Source organism: Phyllobates terribilis, unplaced genomic scaffold (assembly GCF_046119375.1).
Source record: "Phyllobates terribilis strain yellow unplaced genomic scaffold, ASM4611937v1 Scaffold_11__3_contigs__length_659146591, whole genome shotgun sequence".
NCBI lineage: Eukaryota > Metazoa > Chordata > Amphibia > Anura > Dendrobatidae > Phyllobates > Phyllobates terribilis.
Window position 1 is genome coordinate 307964997 of NW_027362771.1, and position 26531 is coordinate 307991527.

Sequence of the window (26531 nt, forward strand, 5' to 3'; positions counted from 1 at the left end):
TGGTACCCATACCCCACAGATCTACATGCAATAAAAGTGACTGAAAAAATGAAAAGAAAAAAGTTAAACGTGTAATTTTTAATGTTCACCAGATGAAACACGAGGGGGGTATCTATCGATCTACCTCGAAAGTGTTGACACCCTTGAAATTGTTTCAGAAAATGAAGTACCGTATTTCTCCCAAAAAATTATTGCAATTGAACGTTTTATTACTCACATGTTTAATTCCTTTTGTGTGAAAATGTTTTGGCGTGGCCTAGTCCAAGCACAGACCTTAATCCAATTGAGAATCTGTGGTCACACTTGAAGATTGATGTTCACCAGAAGAAAGCATCTAGCTTGAAGGAGCTGGAGCAGTTTTGTCTTGAGGAATAGACAAAAATCCAAGTGGCAAGATGTGGAAAGTTCAGAGATTTATCCAAAGCAGCTTGTAGCTGTAATTGCTGCAAAAGGAGGCTCTTCAAAGTACTGACTTTAGTGGGGTGAATAGTTATGCACACTGAAATTTTCAGTTATTTTGTCCTAACAAAGGCTTTTGTGCAAAGTATTAAATTTCAGTAAGCGTGTTTAATACATGTTCCCTGTGTCATTTCTCGTTATTACACATATATAAGTTAATTTATGGACTTTGATGGTTTAATTTCTTTGTCTGTGTGGATTGGATGGGTTGTTACTGGCATCTGGTGAGAATTTCATGTCAATAGTACCTTTTTAGAAATATATTTACTTAGAAAATTGGTGACGTGTTCAGTACTTATTTCACCTGGTGTGTGTGTGTGTGTGTGTGTGTGTATAGATAGATATTTATTTTGAGTATTAAACAGTCCATGGTACAGATACTGTTGACCAGAACTGTGAATATAAATTATTGATAGAATAATGATATGGTGGTTTAGTTGCCTCTAGCTTGTGAAGGTTATTCACTATACTTGTTATAGTTGCCTAGTAATCTACTAAGTATATTGAGACAAGCAATCCTTGATAATAAAGGGCCTGGATTTCTTTTTACGTACCCCTTATTATGCATGTGCGTGTGTGTTTTTGCTTTTTGTACATCGTGTACTGTTTCATTATACTTTGTTATTTAGACAAAGAATGGTTTTCGAAATCTCTAGATGCCCACATACACTACTCCCAAAAAGGTAGGGATATTTGGCTTTCGAGCGAAATTCATGGAAAACTTAAGTTCATGCTGCAGTGATATTTTATCATGATAATGGGGCATTTAAGTAGAAGCATGCAATGGTGATTTGAATTTACTCATCTCAAACAATTTATTGAAACAAAAGTAAATACGGGTTGGGTATATCCCCCCCCCCCCAAAAAAAAAAGTCAATGCCTCTAACTTGTCATGTGGCCTATAGCATTAATTACAGCTTGACAGCGAAGTCTCATGCTGTACACAAGTCGAGTTATTTTCTGCTGAGGCATGGCATCCCACTCTTCTTGAAGGCCGGCCCTCAGGTCATTGAGGTTCTGGGGTAGAGCTGAGAGTCTCTACATGGCGACTCAGCTGATTCCATAGGTTTTCTATGGGATTCAGGTGTGGAAAAAGTGCAGGCCACTCCATTTGAGGTACCCCATTTTCCAGCAGCCGTCCCCTAATGATGCGACCTCGATGAGCAAGAGCATTGTCGCCCATGAAGATGAAATTAGGCCTGTTTGTGCAGAGACACACTGACTGGATTAATGATGTGTGAAGTGTAGGGCAGTTCTGTATTGACTAGACACACCTGCCTAAACTGTAACCCCACCACCACCAAAGGCTCAGCTGGTTACAACAGTGGCTGATGCATAGTGCTCTCCTTGACATCTCCAACAAAATTGTTGGCAGCCATCATTTCTGCTCAGCGTGAATCAACTTTCACCCGTGAACCGCATTGCGGCCCACTGGTCCCTCGTCCAGCATAGATGCTCCCTGGCTCTTTAAAGATGGTCTGGTACCCTTCCAGGTCGTCTAGTATGCAGACCATGCTGGTGTAAATGGTTTTGAATGGTCTGACGTGACACTTGGGTGCCGCTCACCTCCGTTAAATTTGACTAGACTTGTGTGGCATTGTTCACAATGAAGCGGTCATCAGTGTGGAATGTGGCCAAAGGACGTCCACTTCTATACTTTTCTGTAACTTTTCCAGACTGTCTGCATCTCTGCTCCAACTACTGATGAGACTCTCTAAGCTGAGTGGCCACTTCCGCCTGAAAACATCCTGCTTGAAGCTTCATAATGGTGAGGTACTGTTGATCGATTGTCAGGTGTCCTCTTGGTCTCATGATGTCAAAATGTGAACAGCTTGATGAGTAGGACTGTTTAAATACTAATTCTAATTGAACTTCGAAATTTATTGGGTGATTCATGAATCAAACACCTGTTGTGAATTTTGCCATTGAGCTCCTAGTTAGAGAACATCAAGTTATGCAAAAAGTACTGAAACATTGAACAGTTGGACATGTGTATTCAAAAGTTTAGAGAAGGTCACATTAAGTTCACCTGAAAAGGTTAGATTGCATTTTAGGTTCATCCTGAAATTTCTAACGAAAGCCAAAAACACTTTTTGTGAGTAGTGTAATCATTATCACTTCTGTTTTAAAGGTAATCTGAAAGTTGTTTTAACCCTTCAAAACTGCTGCCAGTGTTAGATGGGTGGGGCTTATAGCCTTTAATACATGCCTTAATCCTTAATGGATGGACCTGATTGTAGAGGTGTGTTGTTTTTTTTTTTTTGCGCTGAAGTGGCACTTTAAATATAAGCCACCTGCCATCTTGTGACCACAGCTTCTGACTGGCCGAAAGTCAGAAGCTACGTCACAAGCCCTCAATGCAAGTCTGTGAGAGCCAGAACAAAGCTCTCATAGGCTTGTAGTGAAAAGTGACCTATGAAATATAGGAGCTGCTGGCAAGTTCCTTTTCGCCAGAGACCACCGGGAGCGACACTAGAAAACGCTGATGGCTATGGCAGGGGACTAACATTTAAAGCACCAGCGGTACCATAAAAAAAAAAAAAAAAAAAACGCTGGAGTGGTGCTTTTAATTTTGTGGCTTGCTCCACTGAATGCGTCCTGACCCCTTTACTCTGCTTTTGAGTGCTGGCAATAGTAGCGATATCCTGCAGTTGTCACTTGGGGTTGGATAGAGTTCAGTGCACACAGCCCAGGAATTTTCACAGCATGTACATTCGCTAATGTGGCACTGAGCAGATTATATATCCATTTCTCTCCTTTGTCCTGCAACTAGTGTATGACCATCTACATAAGCGATGTTTTAACCACTTTTTACATTTCACCTAAGTAGTGCTCTCAGTCCTTACTTGACTAATTCAATTCCTCTTTTCTATTTCACAGTTTGGTTTCAAGAAATGGAAAAGTCATGTAACTGAGAGACGATGGGAGGATCGCTCTGATATTGTTAGAGAACTGTACTCTGAACTCAATGTAGTGAAAACATCAGTTGGTATGAGAACCTTAACACTAACTTGACTAAGTGTGGATAAATTTGTTCCCTGAGATGTCCGATGTGACTTAGCAGAAGCAGACACTTTAAAAGAATTGTCCCATGAATACAGTGCACTTTAATCAATGGATCTTGGAATAATAAGTTGCACAATTTTATAAATATTCTGTAGAGACAGGATAGCATGGGATCGCAGCTGATTCTTTGACAGTCTTTGATATGTTTATCAGATGACAATTTCTTTCAAAACTCACTTCAATAATACTCCTACAATACTTGACCAAGGAGTAAGATAAGTAGTCATCAGGCTTATCTATGGGTCTGTTTTACACTGGCCAGAAATATTTGCTGATCGGTGCTCTGTTTACACAGGAAGATTGCACTAAACAATGTTCTGAACATGACATTGGTATCGTCAATTCAAGGTGAGATGGCCCCTGCCCCCATCTTAACTCTATCCCCCCGAAAAACGACACACCATGGCTTGGATGTAATTGGCCATAGTGGCCTTTTATTATCGCAGTAATAAAAAACGTGTTATATCTATCTATATCTGCATTGAGGTCCTTGAAGCTAAGAAGGGTCTTGTGATCCCAATGACACAAGTCTACTTACTCCCAGCCGCGCACTTCTTCAAGCTTGGGAGTACCAAGAACCCCTAGAAACAAGGGGTTCAAAAAACTGTTTGATAACCGCCACACCCGAGACTCGACATTCCTTTGCCGTGAGTCCACAAATCACCAGACCCCAATACCACACATAACCGAGGGATCCATATCCTGTGGACACTCCCATACCAATTTATAACCAACTTCAAGGACATTAAGCATGCCACCACGAGAGTACTTGATACCTTAAGTACTCGAGACCCCCCCCCCCCCCTTCCTCTCATAAAAATCGCCTGCTCGATGCTCCTCCACAAGGCTAACCATACGTCAAGACGGCTCACTAACCCTTAGTGCCCAGGAAAAAGCTAGCCGGAGGAGCATTGGCTCATACTCAGAGCTGCAGATTCCTACGAGTTCCTTCCCCAACCGTTCCAGAAGCTTAAACGACACCAGGCGCCGACCATCCCTCTGTGCCTGTCCCTGACGAAACCCTTTAACTGCCTGCTTTACTAAGGGGTTCTTGTCAGATCTCTAACCCCCCCTTAATCCTAAAGCCGAATCCCATGCCCGTGATTAACCGATTTACCTTGGATACTGACCAATTCTCCAGAGCCCCTTCGCTTAACCATAGGAGTAGCAAGCCTACCTGATCCTCTTCGGACAAAGTATTACCTATACCCGTCGGCCGACCCTCCCACAGCCCCCAAGCTGTTTGATAGGCCTTCCATGTGCTAAGGGATAGGGATGATTTAATTAATGGTTGGGCTGCCCAAATGCCAAGTTCCCTAAGTGTTGCGGGCACTCGAGCCCCCTCTCCTCCACCTCTGGAGCCAGTGACCGAAAGCGATCCCACTGAAAATGAGAGTGCGTCAGCAATCGAATTCTGCGACGCTGTTATGCAGATGTTTATCAATAAACACTCCAATACCACTTGCCTTAATACCCTGATTTACTGGTGGGGACGATGCCGACATATTGTTAACAGCCAGGAGTACCCCCATGTTGTCGCAGCGGAAATTAATAATTTTTTTTTTTTTTTTTTTTGCGAAATTGCTGACCCCACAGTGTAACTGCTACCAGTATCGGGAAAATTTCAAGCAATGCTATGACTTTTACCAGCCTTGCCTCCTTCCAAACCTTGGGCTGCGCACAATTGGCCCATGAAGTAAACGCCGAACCCTGTCCTATCTGCCGCGTCCGTGAACAGCTCTAAGTCAACATTGTCCGTCACCTCTTCCATTATCAATGAACGCCCGTTATACCCTTTGAGGAAGGTGGTCCAAACCAACAAGTCCTCTTTATGCTCTTTTGACAATCTGATGTAGGGGTGAGGTGCCTTTACGCCTGCCGTCGCTCCTGCCAACCTACTGGAGAAGATGCGCCCTATGGGAATCACCCTACATGAAAAATTCTGCTTGCCTAGGAGCGATTGTCTCCCTCAGCGTCATCTTTTTAAGCCGCTTAGCCCTTGCCACTTCTGCCCTTAATGCCACCACCTTCTCATCCGGTAACTGGAGTTCCCACTTAGTCGATAACTATTCCCAAATTTGCAAGGCCGGGCCCTCAGTTTTCCCGGGTGCCAAGGGGACTCCAAATAACCCTACCACCCATTCTATGGTGTGCAATGTGGACTCGCATCGTGTTGAGTCTTTTGGGCCGAAGCACAAAAAATCATCCAGGTAATGAATGATTGGTGCCCCCCCCAACCCCCAGACACGTCCTGGATGACCCATTCAAGGAGCCCACTGAATGCCTCGAACAACTAGCAAGAAATGGAACAGCCCATGGGTAGGCAGCGATCTAGGAAGTATGCTCCTTCCCAGAAGCAACCCAGCAGTCCAACATGATCAGGGTGTACCGGCAGTAACCTGAATGCCCCTTCAATGTCCGTCTCGGCCAGCAGCGTACCTTTTCACGGACTGAGACTGAAGGGATCTTAAAACTCACCTCAAAGCCTACCGCCAGCAGCTCTATTTCCCTATCTGGGAATCTATTGAGAAAAGGAAGTATTTTTGCTAGTTTCAACAGTGTCGCTCCTTTAGGAATTGCTGGAAGTGGCCCCCCCTTTTCCTTTCTTGAAACCTCTATCTGCCCCGTGTGAGGACCCATTACTACATGAGCAGGCGTGCTTGTATTTACCGCCGGCACTGAATTTGCACTGGCTCTCATTGAACTGCCTGCATAATCCTGACCTCTGCCCGCTCACTTGTCCCGCCTGTCCATGATCTCTTCCCCTAAAAAGGACTGCCCGAACCTCGCCTGGTCCAATACCCTCAACCACAGCCCTATATCTTTCTGGTCCCATCTGATTGATGGTCTAACTGCCTTTCTTTGTTGAAATTGTTCGTCATATCTAAGCCAGGTTTGCCACCTGTAAACTCTATGCTTCTCCCCTATAGCGTCTAGGTAGCAAAACGGGGCCGAACAGTTTTCCGTTGACTTCTTCCCTATAAAACTTGCTAGGATAGTGAAAGCCTGCAACCAATTGGTGAAGGCTTGTGGGATTAACCTCCACCTCCATTTTTTTTTTTTTTTTTTTTTTTTTTTTTTTTTTTTTTTTTTTTTTTTTTTTTTTTTCTTGTCTGGATAAAACTTCTCTAACGGCAGAAGGGAAAATATTTCCACATACTCATTGTTCCAGATCTGCTCTTTTACCTCTTTCTTTAAATGGGCACTTAGGGCGCAGTATAAGTCTGCTACGAGGGCCCCCTATCATCCTGATGAACCTTATCCCCTTTCTCTTTCGTGGTCTGATCCAACATGGGAGCAGGGTCTGTTGCTGGTGCCTGCGAATCCCCTTCCCCCTGTCTTACCCCCTCGCTCCTCCCGACTCCACCTCCCAGTGGGACCCAGGCTGACACTGGAGCTGGTTGTTCTGGATACCCGCCCTTTTCTTGTGGTGATACTATTTCGGAGGAGTACCCTGCTGGATTCCCTCCCCCTGCCACTCGCTGTAACTCACCCGCCCTCTGACTGTGCACTACACTCTGACATTAATATGGGGGGAAACGGACAAGACATCGTGTAATACTCACCAGGCTGCGTGGGCGGTGCCGCCACACCGGCCGGAAATCCAGCATCCAGCCGTCCGTCACGTTCGCCTGCTGTTGGCCGTCCTGGTGCTCCTGATATGAAGAAGGCATCTCCCGCCATGTCCGCAGGGTGGACACGGGGAAACTCCCCAGGGGGCAAGGTGCTGGGATGGCCAGGGGGCTGTGTGGGGTTTGCAGGCACCGGGGACGAGGAGGGGGCTACCAAAGCCAGCCTGCATGAGACTGGCAGGCAGGGGGGGCAGAGATGGGGCTATGAAAGCCTGCGTGTGACTGGCAGGCACGAGGGACTGAGAGGGGGCTATGAAAGCCTCCGTGTAACTGGTAGGCAGGGGGGATAGAGGAAGCTACATGACCGTGCGTGACATCCAAGGGTAAAGGGGTGCGGGAGGGGGGCTACAAAAACCTGTGGGGGGCTAGAGGGGGCTGTGCAACCTTAACCTTGTCCAAAGCTGGCCCCTCCAGGCCTCGGTTGCCGGACCAGGCTGCAGCATATTGTGTGCATTCCTGCGGCGAAGGGCTGGCCAGGCGGCCCGGCCAAGATGAGACGTCCCTTCCCCAAACCCCGCCACTGCTGTGCTGCCAGGGGGGACATCTCCCATCTTGGCCGGGCCGGCCAGCCCCTCACTGCCACGGCCCGCCGCTGGACTGCTCTCTGCCGCGTCTGCATCGGCGGGCGCAGGCCCCGCCCACCCCGCCGATAAAGGCCTGCTCTATGCTGTAGATACAGGCCACGCCGGCTGATTTCCTCCCAGTGTGGCCTCGGGCATGGGGTCCAGGAGGGGGTGCCAGAGGGTCTCTGCGGGCGCAAGGTCTGGCGGGAGGGGGTGATGGCAGAGGGTCTCTGCGGGCACGGGGCTGGCAGGGGATACTGGAGGGGCTCCCCCACCGGTGCCTGGGTTTTGGAGCCCAGTCGGGGGACTGTTTTACCGGCGGCCTCGTGCGACGGAGGGGACGGTGATCCTGATCTGCAGCCGGCGATCCGGGCCACTTGATCCTCCAGCCAGCCAGATGGGTGCTCCATGGCCGCCATCCTTAGGGCCTCCAGCAGCTGCTCCCCGACATGATCCCGGCAAGGCCAACTTGTGTTGTGCCCTGAAAGTGGGAAAAGAGACCAGACCACTCCCTCGGTGGCCTTATAAGTGACCCCCACCTATGCCGCACCCCCGTCATGCTGGCTTCCGCTCCACTGCCTTAGGCCAGTGAGCCAGCCTTTATCTGTAATGGCATTAGCTGCCATTGTTCTATGCAGTGCACGTCCTGTTTACGCCGTACAATGCGCTACTGAGGGATTTATTGTTTATATCTGCTGAAAAATCATTTTGCTCTTTCATAGGGTAATCAGCAGCCTGTTTATGCTGCATGATCGTGAAGCAAGCATTCCAAGGAATGTTTGTTTCACGATAATCTTTAAGTGTAAAATGCAGCACGGATGAAAAGTGCAAATATAAGTCTATGGGTCTGGAAAATACGGACTGCTCATGAATGGCATCCCTGTTCTGTCTGTGTTTTGTAATTTTATTTTATCCATATGTGAAAAACACTGACACGTAAAAAGTAATGACATCTGAATTAAGCCTTAGTTTGTCCCCTTAGCCATGTAATTGTTGCGCGCTCTCAAAATCATTGACACACATCTCTTTTCTATACAGAGTATATAGGTCCTGTTTTGTACATAAGATGTGCATGGAAATTGGAATCAAATGTATGGTCTATTATCGTGAAATTTTATTCATTTATTTATTTTTTTTCTTCCCTCCTTACAGACTCCACTGTAACATTTGGGAATATTCTGTATCTGCTCCTGTTTGGATGGTGGATCAGCCTGTTTTATCTAATCATTTCAGTTGTGATGTTTATCTCCATTATAGGATACCCATATGGTATGTTAAACAGCAGAATTTATTAATTTTCTGTGCTTGTGAATATAGAACATCAGAAAAAAAAATGCTCACAATTGTTGGGTATGTAATACTTTTGGGTTTATTCACACATTGTGGTTAAAATGCAGTTGTTGCTTTTTTTTTTTTTTTCTTTTTTTTTTGTAGTAGGGTAATTGGCTGTGCAGTATATAAAACTCTTAAAATAAAAGGATTCTCATCTTAACAAGCCTCACAGCACAATACTGTATAGCAAATCTGCTGTAACTCAAATTAAATTTAAGATGGCAACTCAATCCAGCTTGGTCACCTGTATTGGGTTGGCACAGGTTGCTTAAAAATGTATTGGATTTGCCTAAAAAAGTACAATGTTTAAAATGTAAAAGAAATGAAGCACAAATGCTATTTTAAATAACATTTATTTTAAGTTACTTTGAAACTTTCACCCATGTTAACCATGCAATCAGAAAAAAAAATTACCACTAGGTAATAATAATATTGATGGCATTTCAGAAATGTGACTTTAAGTGTTACTCTTAATTTAGGTGTGCTATGTTGGAGGCTTGGAAAGTTCTTTATTTGGCCATTTGGAAAAATTATTTTGCAGGTAAGAGCAGCTATAATATGTGGTGTGTGTATTTGCACCTGAATTGTATATTTTGGAATACTGTAGCTTTTCAGACAACTACATGGTTTTTTGTATGACGACTGTTTTTTTTAACCCCTTAAAGTGAACCTGACAACTGATACATGCTGCCCGATCCCTGGGCATACTGCATGCATGTATTAGACACTGGCTCAATTAGTTCAGCTAGGTATGTTATTGACCCTGAAACACTGTGGTGTTTTAGAGAAAATTACACTTTAAAAGCCGTCCAGGGACCGAGACCGTGCTGTAGACTAGTCGGACAGGCGGGTCACCGGTGGCTTCTCCCCACCCACTGCCCTGAATTAAGCCACCCTGGACCCGCCTGCTTTTAAAGTGTGTTTCAGAGTCAAACATATTTGGCTGAGTTAATACAGCCAGTGTTTGGTACATGCTTAGTTTTTAAGTACATAAGAAAGGAAAAAAAAAAAAAAAAACAAAAACAGGAAGGTAGCTAACGACCTGTCTTTTGTACCCAGCGTCAGCGGATCACCGACCACTCCTGCCGGAGATACAGCTGCTCCATGTATGCAGGGCAGCTCTTCTTCCGGCCTGCTCTTTTGGAGTGTGACTGCTGGCGTCATGCTGATTTACTGCGGGAAGCTGTTGGCAGGGAGCCGGATGTCAATCACCAGGACTTTGGCATTCAAGCCTTGTCACAGTAGAAAAGAAGCGGCTGCTCCATTAACATGATGACCGTGGAGGCCACTAAATCGCCAGTGTCGGCAGCGATCGGTGCTGGCACAACAGGCAGGTAGTTGGTAACTACCTGCCTGTTAGTTCTTAAACAGATTGCACAAAAAAAGTCCAGAATAATCACTTTTAATAAGTGTATTGCAGACCATAAATGGTGATCGAAATGCATTGATGCAATAGGTGGGGGTGTGGTTTATTTTGTTTTTTTGTTTAAGACCAATTGGTCTAGGCAACATATCATCTGTCCTCAATCTATATTCCCAGCAATCACATCCAGGTCCTATTATGTTGCACCTAGGATGCTTGTCTATATCTAATTTAAATTGGTATTTTGGGGTACATATAACTCTGTGATGACATTTGTATTGAAAAATACAGCTCTAATGGGATAAGTACAGTGTGAAGTCTGTAAACTGTATTTAGTGTTTTGTGTTGAGTTCTGACCCCACAATAAACGCATCATGACTTATTCTATCACCATGGTGGAAAAACTTTCCGTGTCCATTAAAAGATTGTATCCGCTGCTCATCGATATTGCGTCATAGTGGACGTCCGCTCTGACGTATTAGTAAAGGCTGTGGCAACTGATTGACTGCAGTGGTCAAGTGACACAGCAATGCCATATTAACTGCTGGGAACAACAGTGCCATTGTGGGGTGGAAGTATTCATTTTTATTTTACATGGGCAACTAAAGTGATTAAGCAGGGATTATCCAGTTGTGAATAACCCTTTTAAATGCTGGGACATTTTTGTAATGCAATTGGTGTCTGTTCTATCTAGAGTGGTAGACTGCACCATAGAAAATGCCTTGTGAGGTTCTCAAAGTGTGAGGCTATACCAGAGGTTGATGAGTTGGAGAAGACTCTCCTTATAGAAAAAAGGGAGAGACTACATGCAAATTCCCACAGCTGCGAAGTCAACTACTGGGTAAATCTATCGATGTCAATTGGAATTGTATTTACAGCTCTTGGTATGTTGAAGACTCTTTACCTTGTGTGCATGGTTTTTTTTTGTTTTTCTTTTCTCCAGATGCGTCTCAGCACTTACATTTGGTTATTTGCGGGATATCCTGTGCTTGCAGTAGTCCATGGGCTTGCCTGTTTAATTTCCTGGCTCTCAATATTTTTCATCCCTGTGTCTAAGATGAATGGCAGGGTTTTATCCACTGTGCTTTTAATGCCTCCGGAGCATGTGCACATACGCCGAGAAAACCAGGTGCGATGAGCGAGGTACACCCTTGTAAATCAGGTCATAAAAACTAGAATTATATTTTGTTGTTTTGGATTGCATTTATTTATTTTTTTACCTCTTCAACAGTGTTTTAAGTGTTACTATTAATTTTTTCTTATGCCGAGGTCTTCAGCAGTACATCTACTGTTTTTGACCTTCAATCTCAGAATGAAGTCATCTCCTATTCTAGGGGATATCCAATTTTTGAATGCTGTGGATCTGGCTTCTTGAGCTTTCAGAAGTCCCAAAAACAGGGCCCTAGATCGCAAGATACACAATGAAATGGAGCAGAGACCGACCATCCAGTTCCCTGATCTCAGAGCTTGAGACCTAATTTGATAGTTTGACCATCCATCTACTGACATATACATTGTTTGTTATAAGACTGGTGTTTTGTGTATAATACCCTCCTTTTTTTTCTCACTTCTTTTTTAAAGGGAATTTGTCACTCGAGAAACGCTGTTTATCTGCAGGTATAGGGGTAAATGTTGTTTTTAAAGAGAATCTGTCAGTTAATTCATGCCACCCAAACCACGGGCAGAATGAATCAGAGCCTGACTGCCTGATTACAGCCGAAGCGTTTCAGAGAAAACATTGGGCCAAATTCATTAAGAGTGGTGTTGTGGGGGGGCATGGCCTAGCAGGGCATGTGAGAGGACATGTGTTGGAGCTCTCCCGCTGCACATACCGAATACAGGGCTGAACGGAGACGCCGCCGAACGCCAGAGATAGCTGCTCTGGTTCCCGAGATTGCGGTGAGCTTGAGGAACCCGCCGGAGGCTACATCTGAGATCCAGATGACTCGCAGGAGGCAGAAAGAGCTGAGGACAGAGGGGAGTACCCGGACCTGGAGCTGGATCAGCAGAGGAGGCGGTGGCCAAGGCAAGTGCTGCATACAGGAGGAAAATTGAGGTGATCTCAAGCCTGGAGAAGTTTGCCAGAGTGGAGGGAGCAGAGAGGCCGCAGCAGGGAGGTGAGGAGGCTGGAGGTGTAGAGGACACAGGGGAGTTGAACAGAGAGCAGTCCCAAGCACAGTACAGCCCCATTACTCAGCAGATCCCCATGCATGCTGATAATTCACAGGATAAGTGTGACACATCCCCCACTGCAGCAACCTCACAAGCCCCTGCACACAGTGAACAGCCCATAGACTCATGTGAAGCAGCTGTGAATGAACCAACACTGAAGGATGTATTCTCAGTAGTGACATTTTGCAAATCTGCACTCACAGCCGTGACCCTGCAGGTTGATGGCTTAAAGGGTGAAATGGCTAATTTCCGTACTGCCATGCAGAAAGCTGAGGAGAGGACGGAGGCTGTGGAGGAGCGTGTAGGCAGTGCTGAAGATCAGATTGCTGAACTGTTAAAAAGGGAGAAAAAATGTCCAGCGCATTTCGGAGCTGGAATTTAAAACAGACTATCTTGAAAACCGTTCCCGTAGGAACGATCTAAGAAGAATTGGAGTGCCTGAAAAGGTAGAAGGGAACAACCCAGCAGATTATATCGAATCATGGCTGAAAACCAAAGTGGGAAGAGACAGCCCTACAAAATTGTTTGCAGTGGAGAGGGCTCATAGAGTACCATAAAGACCCTTACCCCCAGGGTCGGCCCCGAGATCTATCCTGGCAAAAATCCTAAACTACCGGGACTGCGATCTCCTACTTAGAAGGGCCAGAGACATGGTAGACTTAACTATTGATAGCAACCGGATATCTATATACCTGAACTATTCCGCGGCAGTTCAAAAGCTCAGAATGAAATTCGGAGACGTCAAGAGGAGACTACGGGGACTGGGTTTGGCTTACTCAATGCTATATCCGGCCAAATTAAGGGTGGTGGCTTTGGGAGGGGTACACTTTTTTTTTTTTTTTAAGACCCCTGAGGAGGCGGCAATTTGGCTGGATCAGAATGGCAAACGTATCAGTGCAGATGGGGCCCGTTGAAGGCTCTGGTTGTTCGAGGGTTAATTGAGATTGTAAAATTTGAATGGTTATAGGATAATTGTCCTTTGGTACTGCGGGACGAAAATGTTTATAATGGTTGTGTTCGGCGCAACAGGCATTTTATTCGGTCATCGGTGGGCGGGAGAGACGAAGAGGTGGAGACTTAACTAGAAGAGTAGTAAAGTGTCCGAAATATCAGACCCTAATAATTGCTAGGTTGTGGAAAGGCGTTCTCCTTTCTCATATAGAGTGCGGTATAGGTATTAAAACAAAAGGTTGATAAAGTTCCTGTGGGGAAAGGGTTGGGGAAGTTTGAGGGATAGTTTAAGTTGAGTTTTAAAATGGGGAATCGGGGGGGCGGTAGGTGTTAGAGAAGGGAAGGTAATGGGGGGGAGAAATACTGATATCACTGACTGTGATGGGAGGAAGAGTTAACATTTTGAGCTGGAATGTTAGAGGCCTATCTAACAACACGAGACGAACAGCAATACTGCAATATATTATGCAACAGAGGCCCTTGGTGATATGCCTTCAGGAAACACACCTGGTTAGTGAAAAAATAGCTGTGCTACAGAAGAAATGGGTGAGGAAGGCGTATCGCTCGACATTCTCGCCTTACGCTAGAGGGGTGTCAATACTGGTACACTCAATTGTGCCGTTTGTAGAGGTGTCGATAGACAAAGATGGTCAATATGTATTTGTAGTGTGTAAACTTTTCAATAGACTATTATGCATTGTGTCTGTATATATCCCTCCGCCATACTCGGTGGTGGGGGGGGGGGGGGGGGTTGTTGGAAGATTCATCCTTTTTGGCTGCAACTCCTAGACATGGGGAAGATTGGTGATGAGGTCACTGAATTTTTTAGGCTTAACGAGGGTAGTGCAGAGCAACACATTGTTTGGGACACTATGAAGGCATATTTAAGGGGGATTTTGTTCAGAGACCTATCAAGGCATAAGACTACACCCAGAAACAAGGATATAGCGGTAATGGAGGAATTGAGGGCAGCGGAGGGAGCGCTGAGTAACCAGAATTCACAGGACATGCAAAACCGCATGAAGGCTGCTCAGGTAGAGGTAAATAAACTACATTTGCAAAAGGCAGAAAGGTTGTGGGCATTTCAAAAAGAAGCTTTCTATGCAGAGGGTGAAAAAGTAGGACATCTGTGGCTTCTGCGCAGCAGGACTCGGCACCTGTATATGCATTAAAACAAGAGAATGGCAGTGTAGTTACTCAGGGGGAGCAAATTTTGGAAGTCTTTAGGGGATTTTACAGGAAGTTATACTCCTCTCAGTCGCAGCAGGTGGAAGGGGAGATTGATGCTTTCCTAGGGGAGGCTCACCTACCTAAGTTAAGCAACAAAGACAGAGAACAGCTAGACTAACCGCTTTCAGCAGAGGAATTGGGAGAGGCTTTGGCATTAATGGCGGGGGACAGGGCACCGGGGGCAGACGGCATCCCAGCTGAAGTATACAAAAACCTCAATGAGGAAATAACTAAATTGTTAGGGGTATTTGATGAAGCATTGGAGAGAGGAGTGTTACCCGCATCTGAGGAAGGCCACTGTTGTGGTCATTCCCAAAGCTGATAAAGATCCACAGCTGCCAGTCATATAGACCAATATCACTTTTGACTGCAGATATCAAAATATTGGCCTAGGCTCTGGCGAACAGACTAATCCGGGAATAGACTAGGTAGTCCACTCGGACCAATCTGGCTTCATGCCAAATAAATCCACCTGTCAGTTTAAGGAAGCTGTACTTAAACATGCAAATTCCAGCTGAAAATGCGGTTAAGAGTGGTGGTATCTCAAGATGCACATAAAGCCTTTGACAGTGTGGAATGGAACTACCTGTGGTCGGTGCTGAGTAGCTTTGGGTTTGGGCCAGTGTTTACCTCATGGGTAAAATTGCTGTACTCCTCTCCAACAGCCAGAATTAAAGTGAATAACAAGCTGTCGGAAAGCTTCCCTCTGTTTAGAGGTACAAGACAGGGGTGTCCGTTGTCACCCGCTGCTATTTGCCCTAGCTGTGGAGCCATTAGCTGCCAAAATAAGATCGCAGGAGGTGAAGGGGTTTGTATATGGGAAAACAGAGGAGAAGATGGCTTGATATGCTGACTATTTTCTACTATTTTTGGAAAATCCTGGGGAAGCCTTGAGAAATGTAGTGACACTAATTGAGGGATTTGGACAGATATCAGGACTACTCATTAACTGGGATAAGTTGTGTGTTCTGCCGATAGATGGAAAGGGTGACTTCATCGGGGAGATGGAACTATTCACCCAATTAATGGTGGTCCAACAATTTAAGTACTTAGGAATTCATATAGCTTTTCCATTGACGACATTTGAGGAGCTTAATATATGCCCTTTATTACAAAGACTGCGCACTAAAATCACAGCGTGGAATAAGTTACATTTATCGGTGGTGGGCAGAGTGAACCTCCTCAAAATGATTGTGATGCCGCAACTATCATATGTGCTGCATAATTCCCCCATCTGGATCCCAATGAGCTGGTTCCGTAGGATAAAATCACTATTTGGAGAATTAGTGTGGGGTAAGAAGAGTCCCAGACTTAAACAGGAAACACTGCGGAGACCAAAAGAGCAGGGAGGCCTAGTGCTCCCGAATCCCTGGTTATACTTTCTTTCTGCACAAAGCCAACACCTCAAGGGCTGGGGGGAGACTATGGGAAAGGGACAGGTACCTGTCAGTTTGGAGCACTTACTTAATGGCGAAATCTTAATTAATTATGGGACTGGAGGCGGGAATCTTCAAGAAATGGATCGCATTACCATACCATAAATCTAATACATAAGATGTGGCAGAAAATCAAGCAGATTAGGGGGGGGGGGTTACTCACTTCACTAAGTTTTCACCTATTTGGGATAACATCTATTTTCAGGAGTTCAGTAATATGAAGGGGTTTGGTGAGTGGAAAGAAATGGGTATTGGCCTGATCTATCAGTTGATTTACAGAGGGAAGCTTAAATCATATGAAATGTTGCAGGAAGAATTTCAATTCCCAAAACTAAACCTCTTGCAATATAGACAGGTTCAGCACGCATTTCAGACCCAAAGCCGAAGAGGGCCTATTGGAATACAAATAGTTCTGATGTTAGATTTTATACTTAAAAACAGGAACGAAAGGGGCAATATCTGAAGTGTATAGAGACCTGCTGCACGCCTTTCTTGGAGGACACCCTATCAAAGCTAGAAGGAAGTGGGAGAAAGACTTGGGTATATATTCTAGAATAGACTCCCACTTATTGTCGTTTATCTCTCCCAAGTTATCCATGAGTGAGCCTGGTAGAATGTCACAGCTGTATGTGATCCACAGGGCGTATAGAACCCTTGATATGTTATTTAAAGCAGGGTTGAAGTCTAACTCCGACTGCCCAAGGTGCTCGCAATCGCACGCAGACATACTGCATATGCTTTGGCATTGTCCTAGATTGTCCTCCTTTTGGATCGTAGTGTTGAACCGTATTGGAATGGTGTATAGATGTATTGTCCCTAGGGACCCACTAACATGTATATTAAGGTACATTGAGGAAACAAAAACGGACAACTTGACCAAAATGGCAATTGCGAGATTGTTTGTTTATTTCCAGAAAATTGATTGCAAAATATTGGATTAGTGAGGAGCCCCCGTCCAGACGCGAATTCATTGCCCAAACGAACTATATAATTCAACTTGAAAAAAGTATTTACACCAAGAGGAATAAGGAGGAATACTTGCATAAATTATGGCAGCCATGGTTGGATAGGATTAATTAGAGTACACCTATATATACTACTGTAGAGTAAAACTCTTGGTAAACTGTATGGTGGAGTGGAGAGGGGGGAAGGTAAGGAAAGGGAGTAGGGAAGGAGAGAAAAGGAGTAAAGTAGGGAAGAAAAGCAAAGGAAAGAAGTGGAGTTGCCGATCACGTGCCTCGCCCTACTATCCCTAGCATAAGGCTATAGCTGGGGGGGTGGAAGGAGATAAGCACTAGTCAACCTCCACTAGCACTCTAAAGACCAAAGGGGAAGACCACACAGGGGAATAACAACTTAGCTTTTAGAGGAACTCCAACAGGGCACACTGCCTCAAGACTCCAGAGAGGATGTGATGCTGCTTCAGCCAAGTTCCAAGTAGAAATGAGTATAACCGGTGATGCCCACCTAGACACACCAGGTATATATACACCCAGACTAAAGGGAAGTAGTCGCTGGGTCCTAAACACAGCCTCCTATCTAGGCAGCTGTCTGCATTGCCAAACGTGGAGATCTCCTGCAAACCACTGCAGGGCGATTGTCTGTCACCTCTGACACACCCATGACAAGAGCGGAGAGGGCTGTCAGTGCAGAGAAGTGCTCACTGTAGTAAGTTGTGACTGTAACCGCTCACTAAACCACCTGAAATGGAAGCTAGCAGCTAATGGGAGCATAAAACTTAATTTTCTCCCTGTAGCCTGTGCTTCATTAAACCAGCTACTCAGGGTTTAAATTTACTTGCAGATTACCCCTACATCTGCAGGAAATGGCATTTCTCAAGATCTCAGGTTCCCTTTTTAAGATCCTATGGTACTAGATCATAAAACCATTATGTGACCGAGGTTTCCTTGTATAGTTTACGATGTGCACAATTTTGCAATGTGTAATTCTGATATAGTGATCATACAATATGGCTCTTATGTAACGCTTTTAATTCTTCCTAGGTGGACGATTATAATGCAGAGGTTGTTCTGTGCTGCTATTATGCGATTAATGTTTATTACTACAAGTACTCTGTGGATGGACTCAACGTGTTTGCTGTTAGTATCTTTTCTGCTGTGTATGAACATGTTCACTTCTATTTTTTTTTTTTGTTTTACATGCTATTCTTATCTGCTATTACATGTAAAAACGTTATGTCTATCACAGGTGAGTGCTAGTTACTCCTGATATATCAGTTACTATGATTTTGTAGGTTTAGCCCACCCCCTATCCCATCAGATTATTAAACGAGTGTAGCTAAAATATACAGAAAGGTGAATTGCTAAACTGATAGTTTAGAAAAAAAAAGTTTGAGTGACATTTGGGTGTCTTAAAGGGAATCTGTCAGCAGGTTTTTCTATTTAATCTTATAGCAGCATGATGTAGGGGCTGAGACCCCGATTTCAGCAATGTGTCACTTATTGGGCTGCTTGTTGTAGTTTGAATAAGTGTTGTATCCGCATCAGATTATCACTAGAGGGCTAGTTGTCTCAAGCCATGTAGTCCTCCTGCTCTGTAACCCCACCCCACCACTGTTTACCAGCTTTCTGACACTATACTGTATAGTGTACACAGAAACCTGTCAATCAGGTTTGTAGGTGGGACTATACCGAACGCTGCATTCAGAGAACTGCTAGATTTGTGGCAGAAAAAAGTGATTTTTATCAAAACAGTACGCAGCCCCGTATGATGGACATCACTGGAATCTGGTTCTCTGTCCCTACATCATGCTGCTCTCAGATTACATAGCAAAAGCATTAAAACCCTGTTGACCCATTCCCTTTCAGTGAGGGAGCTTGTTCCCCTTGGTTGTACACTGAGTAACTTCACTGAATTTTTAAGCTCTCATTTTTCCTCATGAAAAGTGATGGTACATGCTGATAATGAGTATTTTGCGACACTTGGTCCTCGACAGCAGTAAGTTTTTTATATTAAAACCACCCCACTGTACTTACTTTTTGCACCTGTCTTATAGACCAGAAGGTGAGGTAGTCAGCTCACCGGTCACAGAGCAGAGTAATCACGGTTGAAGCTCTCGCATGTAGCTGCCCGGGTCCAGGCGTGATAAAAGAAAAAGGATCCTCCAGCAGAGCAGCATGTAATGGCAGAAGCTTCACTTTTATTGTGTCATATCTGCCATTACGTGCTGCTCTGCTGGAGGATCCTTATTCTTCTATTACTTGTCTTATTGACCGGTTGCACATTACTGACTGACTGTTTATGGGTTATAGCATTTATTGGTTTTAGTCCATGGCCCTGACACTAGAACCCACCTTTCCGACAATAACCCACATTGTTTAGAGCTGGAGAACATACTGCTCCCTTATAGCTGGTTTGTCCTGGATTCCAGTGATTTATGAATATTGGAGATATATATATTCAACCTCTCTCCCACGCCCATGGACGTGGAGAGAGGTTGAATATTCATGCCCTTTAACAGCGGGCACACGCGATCGCCCGGCAGCAGCAGGAGCTGCGCTGCTGATACACTGTGTGCTGCTATTAAGGCGCATGAATACTCAGCGCCCCATGGGGGGGTGTGGGGAGCAGTGAATATTCATTTTCTTTAGCAGCAGGGACAGTGTAGGCTGCAACAGGCGGCTGCTGCCTCCTGTGTCCTCTCCTCCTCCTCAACCGCTCCCCCCACACAGTGTGTGTGTGTGTATATATATTTATATAAATAATCCCCCCCCCCTCCCCAACATTTGGACTATAAGACGCACCCCCCATTTTCCTCCAAAATTTTTGAGGAAAAAAGTGCGTCTTATAGTCCGAAAAATATGGTAATTGGTTTTAAAGTCTCAAACCAAAAGGGGAAAAAAAAAATTCCTGCCTCAATTATACAGTTGTCACTGGTATATGTTGGATGATTTTTATCCATGTACAACAGTTTTGTAAATCCTATTTTTACTGTTCTTGTGAAACTGAAAATAGGTCAGATTTCATTTATCACATTGTAGTTTCAGCAGTCTGAAGACAAAGACCCTTAACTATCGCTTGCAGATCTCATAGTATTGGTGATTGTGTCACTGGTTCTTGGATATGTGGACAGTCACAATTATTATACAAGCTCTCCTGTAAAATTTACCCTTTCTTTGCTGTCCATCATGCCGCTGTCCTACTATATTGGAATGGCTATAGCTAGGTAAGTGCATCTTTTGTAAAGAAATGCATAGGAATAGCAAGTTTTTTTTTTCCCTTACTGAGGAACAGTGGTGAGTGAGCTTCATCACCATTTATTGATGTAAATAGCATCCTAGTGTTGCATAGTAAACTTCTTTAGCTTGTGTGCACCTTTTGTATCACAAATCGACAGCACCAATTTAACAAATAAAAAAATTTAAAAAAAGTAAACCTTATTAAAAGGAAATGATCAGAAATGGCCTCTTTAGTTTGTGTTGTGTGTTTTTAAAATATACAGTGGCATGTAAAAGGTTGGACACCACTTGTCAAAATTACTGTTATTGTGAACCGTTAAGCAAGGTGAAGATGAAAAGATCTTTAAAAGGCCTAAAGTTAAAGATGACACCTTTCCTTTGTATTTTAGGCAGAAAAAAATATATTTTCATCTTTTTTTTTTTTTTTTTTTTTTTTTTTTTTTTTAAATATTTTTTATTGTTGAAACTTATTGTAACACAACAGCGAAACAAATAAAACAACCCAACCAAAGAAGGGACCCAGTCCCTATTCTGTCCCTCTCCCCACAACACATTGCCCTTTCAAACAAAACCTTTTGAGTTAAATGTTCCACAGTTCTGTCCACAGAAAATTAACAATCTTACAGTATGAATAGTCACAATTGTATTAAGGGGTATCTAACTCTTGCTTTGGAGCGGTTGTATACGTGCCTAAAGCAGTCCTATGTAGAATTTTGCACCTGTCAAGTAATCTATACACCAATCATAGCAGACCAAGTCGAAATCTATGCAGTTCTCTGGATGCTAGGCTGGAGCCGTCAATCCATGGAGCCCATATTTTTTCACATTTGGAGATGGCCTTCCTTTTCAGATACATACTTTTTTCCAGATTTAATAACCAATTAATCTTATTTATAAATTCTATCACCGTGGGCGCCATATTTTCATCTTTTTACATTTTAAAAATTACAAAAATGAAAATGGGCCGACGCAAGCGTTTAGGCACCATGCATGGTTAGTACCTAGTGGCACCCCGTTTTGAAAGTATCACAGCTTGTAAATGCTTTTTGTAGGCAGAGTCTTTCAATTCTTGTTTGAGGGATTTTCATCCATTCTTCCTTTGGAAAATTCTTCCAGTTCTGTGAGATTCCTGGGTCGTCTTGCATTCACCACTATTTTGTGGTCTAGCCACAGGTTTTCAATGACGTTCAGGTCAGGGGACTGTGATGGCCATTGTAAAAACTTCAGCTTGCGCCATTTGAGGTAGTGTATTTTGATGTGTGTTAAAGATCTTGTAGAAGCCATCCTTTTTGCAACTTCTGATTTTTTGTGTTTTTTTTTTTACACATGGTGTTATGTCTGCATCAAGAATTTGTTGAATTTTCATTGAATCCATTCTTCCCTCTACCTGTGAAATATTCCCCGTGCTATTGGCTGCAACATAACCACAAATCATGATTGATCCACCTCCATGCTTAATGGTTGGCGAGATGTTCTTTTCCTGAAATTATATGCCCTTTTTTCTCCACACATAACTTTGATCATTATGGCCAAAGAGTTTTATGTTAACCTCATCGGTCCACAGGACCTGTTTCCAAAACGCATCAGGCTTGTTTAGATGTTCTTTTGCATACTTCTGACGCTGACTTTTATGGTGAGGACACAGGAGAAGTTTTCTTCTGATGACTCTTCCAGAAGGCCATATTTGTGCAAATGTTTCTGAACAGTAGAACATTGTACCACAACTCCAGAGTCTGCTAAATCTTTCTGAACGTCTTTTGCAGTCAAGCAGGGGTTCTGATTTGCGCCTCTAGCAATCCTACAAGCAACCCTCACTGAAATTTTGCTTGGTCTTCCAGACCTTATTTAGTCCTCCCATTGTTCATTAACTGCCAGGAAAGGGCAACTTGAAAACTCTTTGCTATCTTCTTATAGGCTAGGCTTCTCATGCTTTGTGGGCCTCCACCATTTTCATTTTCAGAGTGCTAGGCAGCTGCTTAGAAGAACCGATGGCTGCTGTGTTTTTGGCACAAGATTGGAGGAGGCTGAGTTTTTAGAATGCTGGGAAATTTGCATCACCTGACCTTTTTATTGACTATGATGGTGAACAAGCAATAACCCTAACAGGCTAATTGAAGTGTGAAAAATTGGTCAAAGTTATCTGAGCACACAGATCTCCTAGGATGCCCAAACTTTTGTATCTGCCCGTTTTCCCTTTTGTAATTTTTGAAATGTAAAAGTGTATGTGTATGTTGTGGTAAAGCGACTTGCACGGCTCTCCAGAGGCAGACACAGGACATACGGTTCAGATTAAACTTCCTGCTGGTTTTACTCTGTAGCATAAACTCCAGCAGTGATATCAAGCTCCTGGTAGCACAATAAAGTCGCAGCAAATGCCAGTCCTCCGGTGTTGCTCTCTGGCTTCACCCAAACATAGCCTGGAGACTTCACTCTCCAGACCACACACTGCTCAGAGGTAAAAAACTGACTGAACATTTAAACCTTGCTTAGCCACACCCTGAGGGGAGGTAGGGGAATGGTCTCCCACCCTCTTTGCCATTCCCATAAAACCACACCCTTTAAGAGTTAACCCCACAGCATATAATATACTGGCAGAAATTTATTAGGCTTTTGTTCACACAGGAGTGTATCATACCAGTGCCTGTCACTATATATGGTTATATTGTAGTGCGTCGGTGTTCACACAGTGCACACTCCTGCTCTGCTGCTTACAAACACAACACTGAGAAACCCAAACCTTTGCTGCAGGTTTTAATTGAAAACTGTGGACATGAGCCCCATGCAAGACCTGGGCTGGAAGGAGTGAACCGCCCCACTGCCATCCTCTAGATCACTCCAAAATTAAAAGCCCATGACGGGGTTTCTTAAATCTGACTTAGCCAAATAGTTTGACCAAGTCCAAACTTTACTTTTATTTTGCACTGCAACCACAGCTGTGCCTGTGACTGCAATGCACTCCAGTGGGTTCAATATGCCTCTATACTCTCTACTCTTTAGAGATAATTTCATCTTCAACTTTCTTAACTGTTCACAATGACAGTAATTTTGACTCTGAGGACCCAAACTTTTGCATGCCATTTTATATATGTATTTTAATTTATTTAATTTCACAATTTGTATAAAAAAGTGCAATTTTTACACTCCCCTTTGGGGCTATTCTAGTCTCATATTCAATAGGTCATTATCTCATATGTTTACTTTAAAGGGAATCTGTCAGCAGGTTTTTGCTATGTAATTTGAGATCGCATGCGGAAGGGGATAAAACACAGATTTCAGCAATGTCTCTTATCGAGCTCTATTGCTTCCTTGCACACATCAGCATTCTACCTGGTAGTCTGACATGCCTTGCTTTTTGTCGGTATAAATTGTATTTGGGTGCATCTCGGCCATGATATTTTGTTACTAATGTGCTGAATTTTTTTTTTGTTCTAATGCTCTCCTGTGAGGTAGCAAAAACCTGCTGACCCCTTCCCTTTTAAGGGCTTGAAGGTCTACAACACTCTTCACCTGAGTAAGGGTTTGATCATGTTGTAGATTTTTTGTCTTCAGCGAGTTACACTAGCAGCAAAGTGAATGAGATCTGTCATCGAACACCCCCCCCCCCCCCCCCCTCACCCTTTGGCTCATGGGCCCCATAGCAGCCTCATGGCCTGCCGCCGTTGGCGGTACACCACTGGCACCAAGCAGGCTACAGACACTCCCTGGTAATGGTGGTCACAAATATTTCTCAATATACATTCAAAAGCAAGGAGAGAATAAGGCTCAGTTCACTCATTGCATTTTTCAGTGATTTTTCTGCTGCAAAACCTGATCTCTTGGCAGGAAAGAAGCTGCATCAAAAAACGTGTTTTTTTGCTGCATTTTTCAGGATCCCAAACTTCCGCTCTGCTTCCACCACAGAAGCATGAACACAGGTCACCAATGCAATACATATGTGAAACCATATTAACCAGAATTTCAAATGTAACAGTGTGGGAGATGAATTGTTCAGGAATAGTTCACCCAAGACACTGGCAGTGCATTTGTAGGACACTATTTATTTTCACACTATGATCTGCCATTCAGTTGCTCAGAGCATTGTTCAATTTCACACCTCCCTGGACCACAGGTATTGTTAAATCTGACACCTAGCTCAGCCAATGTTTACTAGTTACACATCACTAAGTTAATTACACTGTTCTAATCCAAGCTGCCATCTCAGGTGACCAAGACCAGATGGTAAAAAATAAATGAGTTTCACATACTATTGTACTTGCTTTTTTTCACTAAAAACACAGCAAAACCTGCTAGCTATGTTCACACTAGACGGCTTTTTAGCATGTTTCACTACCCATTACTTTCAATTACGCTGAAAGAAGTGACGTGCTCTACTCTGCAAAAAAACATGCAAAACACAAAATACTGATCAAACAAAAACCAAGGTGTGTGCATGAGATTTCTGGAATCTCATAGACTTTGCTGGTACTGTAAACGCCTCTGAAAATTTGCATAAAAATACTGCAAAATGCAGTGTGTGAACATTGCTTATTAGGTTATTAAAACCTAACTTTTATTAGTGTAGATGATTAAAAGGGCCAAGCTCATACTGACATAAACAAGCTAATATATAAATATTACAAACTAGATGGAGGCCTGATGCTATTGCATCGGGAGGCCGGTAATGTCACAATGGGGGCAGGCTTTGCAGCCTTGAGAATCTCCCCCTCCCCTCCCCATGTGCTCACCCATCTATCCACTCTCTCTTTCCCCCATGTGCTGACTTCTCCCGTTTGTGCTCTCTTCTTTAACCGGTGTACCCCATGTGCTCTCCCCCTTGTCTGCTCTCTCTCTCCACCCCTGCGCTGTCTTCTTCCCTCATGTGTTCTCTTGTTTGAGCTATCTTCCCACGCCAGTAAATCAGACCGCCGCCATCTTTGTGCAGGCAGATGGCGGCAGTCACATTAAAACTGCGCATGTGCTCCTCCTGTACAAAGATGGCAGCAGTCAGTGAATCATTAGACTGATCGCGGCGGCGTGTTCGCGACGGTGTTCCCCTGGTGGTACCGCGCAAGAGGACTCCCATCACTTGGCGGTCGACAAACTTCCACCACTTGGAATTGTGGGATCTGGACGGAACAGGATGTGACGACATTAAAAGGTAAGTATATTATAGATGGTAAAATGGAGAATGGGAGTTTTAAGCGTAAATATATCTAAGTTGGCAGTGTTACCAGTGCAGGACAAGAGGGGTTCAATCTCACCCAATTGCTGCGATGAAATTGTACCCACCAGATGGAACAGGGGAAAGGATATTCTTTCTAATATCTCCTGTCTTGCCCAAACAAAGGCAGTATCCAAATGTGTACCTATACCCAGGGCCGGCTCCAGGTTTTTGTGGGTCCTGGGCGAAAGAGTATCAGTGGGCCCCTTTAACACATACCACAATTCATGATGCACAGATACGGCAGAAAAAAATGTGTGTGTGTTTTTGTATGTATGTATGTATGTATGTATGTATGTATGTATGTATGTATGTATGTATGTATGTATGTATGTATGTATGTGTATGTATGTATGTGTATGTATGTATGTATGTGTATGTATGTATGTATGTGTATGTATGTATGTATGTGTATGTATGTATGTATGTATGTATGTATGTATATATATATATATAATTGTATATGTATTTTTCTGTATTTTCATGACTGTGAAAATTGTACATTCACACTGAAGGCATCAAAACTATGAATTAACACATGTGGAATTATATACTTAACAAAAAAGTGTGAAACAACTGAAAATATGTCTTATGTTCTAGGTTCTTCAAAGTAGCCACCTTTTGCTTTGATGACTGCTTTGCACACTCTTGGCATTCTCTTGATGCGTTTCAAGAGGTAGTCACCAGAAATGGTTTTCACTTCACAGGTGTGCCCTGTCGGGTTTAATAAGTGGGATTTGTTGCCTTATAAATGGGGTTGGGACCATCAGTTGTGTGGTGGATACACAGCTGATAGTCCTACTGAATAGACTGTTAGAATTTGTATTATGGCAAGAAAAAAAGCAGTTAAGTAAAGCAAAACGAGTGGCCATCATTTCTTTAAGTCAGTGCGAAAAATTGGGAAAACTTTGAAAGTGTCCCCAAGTGC

The 26531-nt window shown here is 43.7% G+C and overlaps 1 protein-coding gene across 4 annotated transcripts in view; it reads left to right on the forward strand.

The window, feature by feature from the left end:
- LOC141166133 (uncharacterized) overlaps positions 1 to 26531 on the forward strand; it is a 111662-nt gene that overhangs the window by 47818 nt on the left and 37313 nt on the right. For all 4 annotated transcript variants that reach the window (XM_073652502.1, XM_073652501.1, XM_073652500.1 and 1 more), the window contains exons 4-10: positions 3340 to 3448; positions 8873 to 8989; positions 9532 to 9593; positions 11110 to 11256; positions 11359 to 11544; positions 18208 to 18307; positions 20249 to 20390. In XM_073652502.1, coding sequence (XP_073508603.1) covers positions 3340 to 3448; positions 8873 to 8989; positions 9532 to 9593; positions 11110 to 11256; positions 11359 to 11544; positions 18208 to 18307; positions 20249 to 20390 — 863 coding nt within the window. The remainder of the gene's footprint in view (positions 1 to 3339; positions 3449 to 8872; positions 8990 to 9531; positions 9594 to 11109; positions 11257 to 11358; positions 11545 to 18207; positions 18308 to 20248; positions 20391 to 26531) is intronic.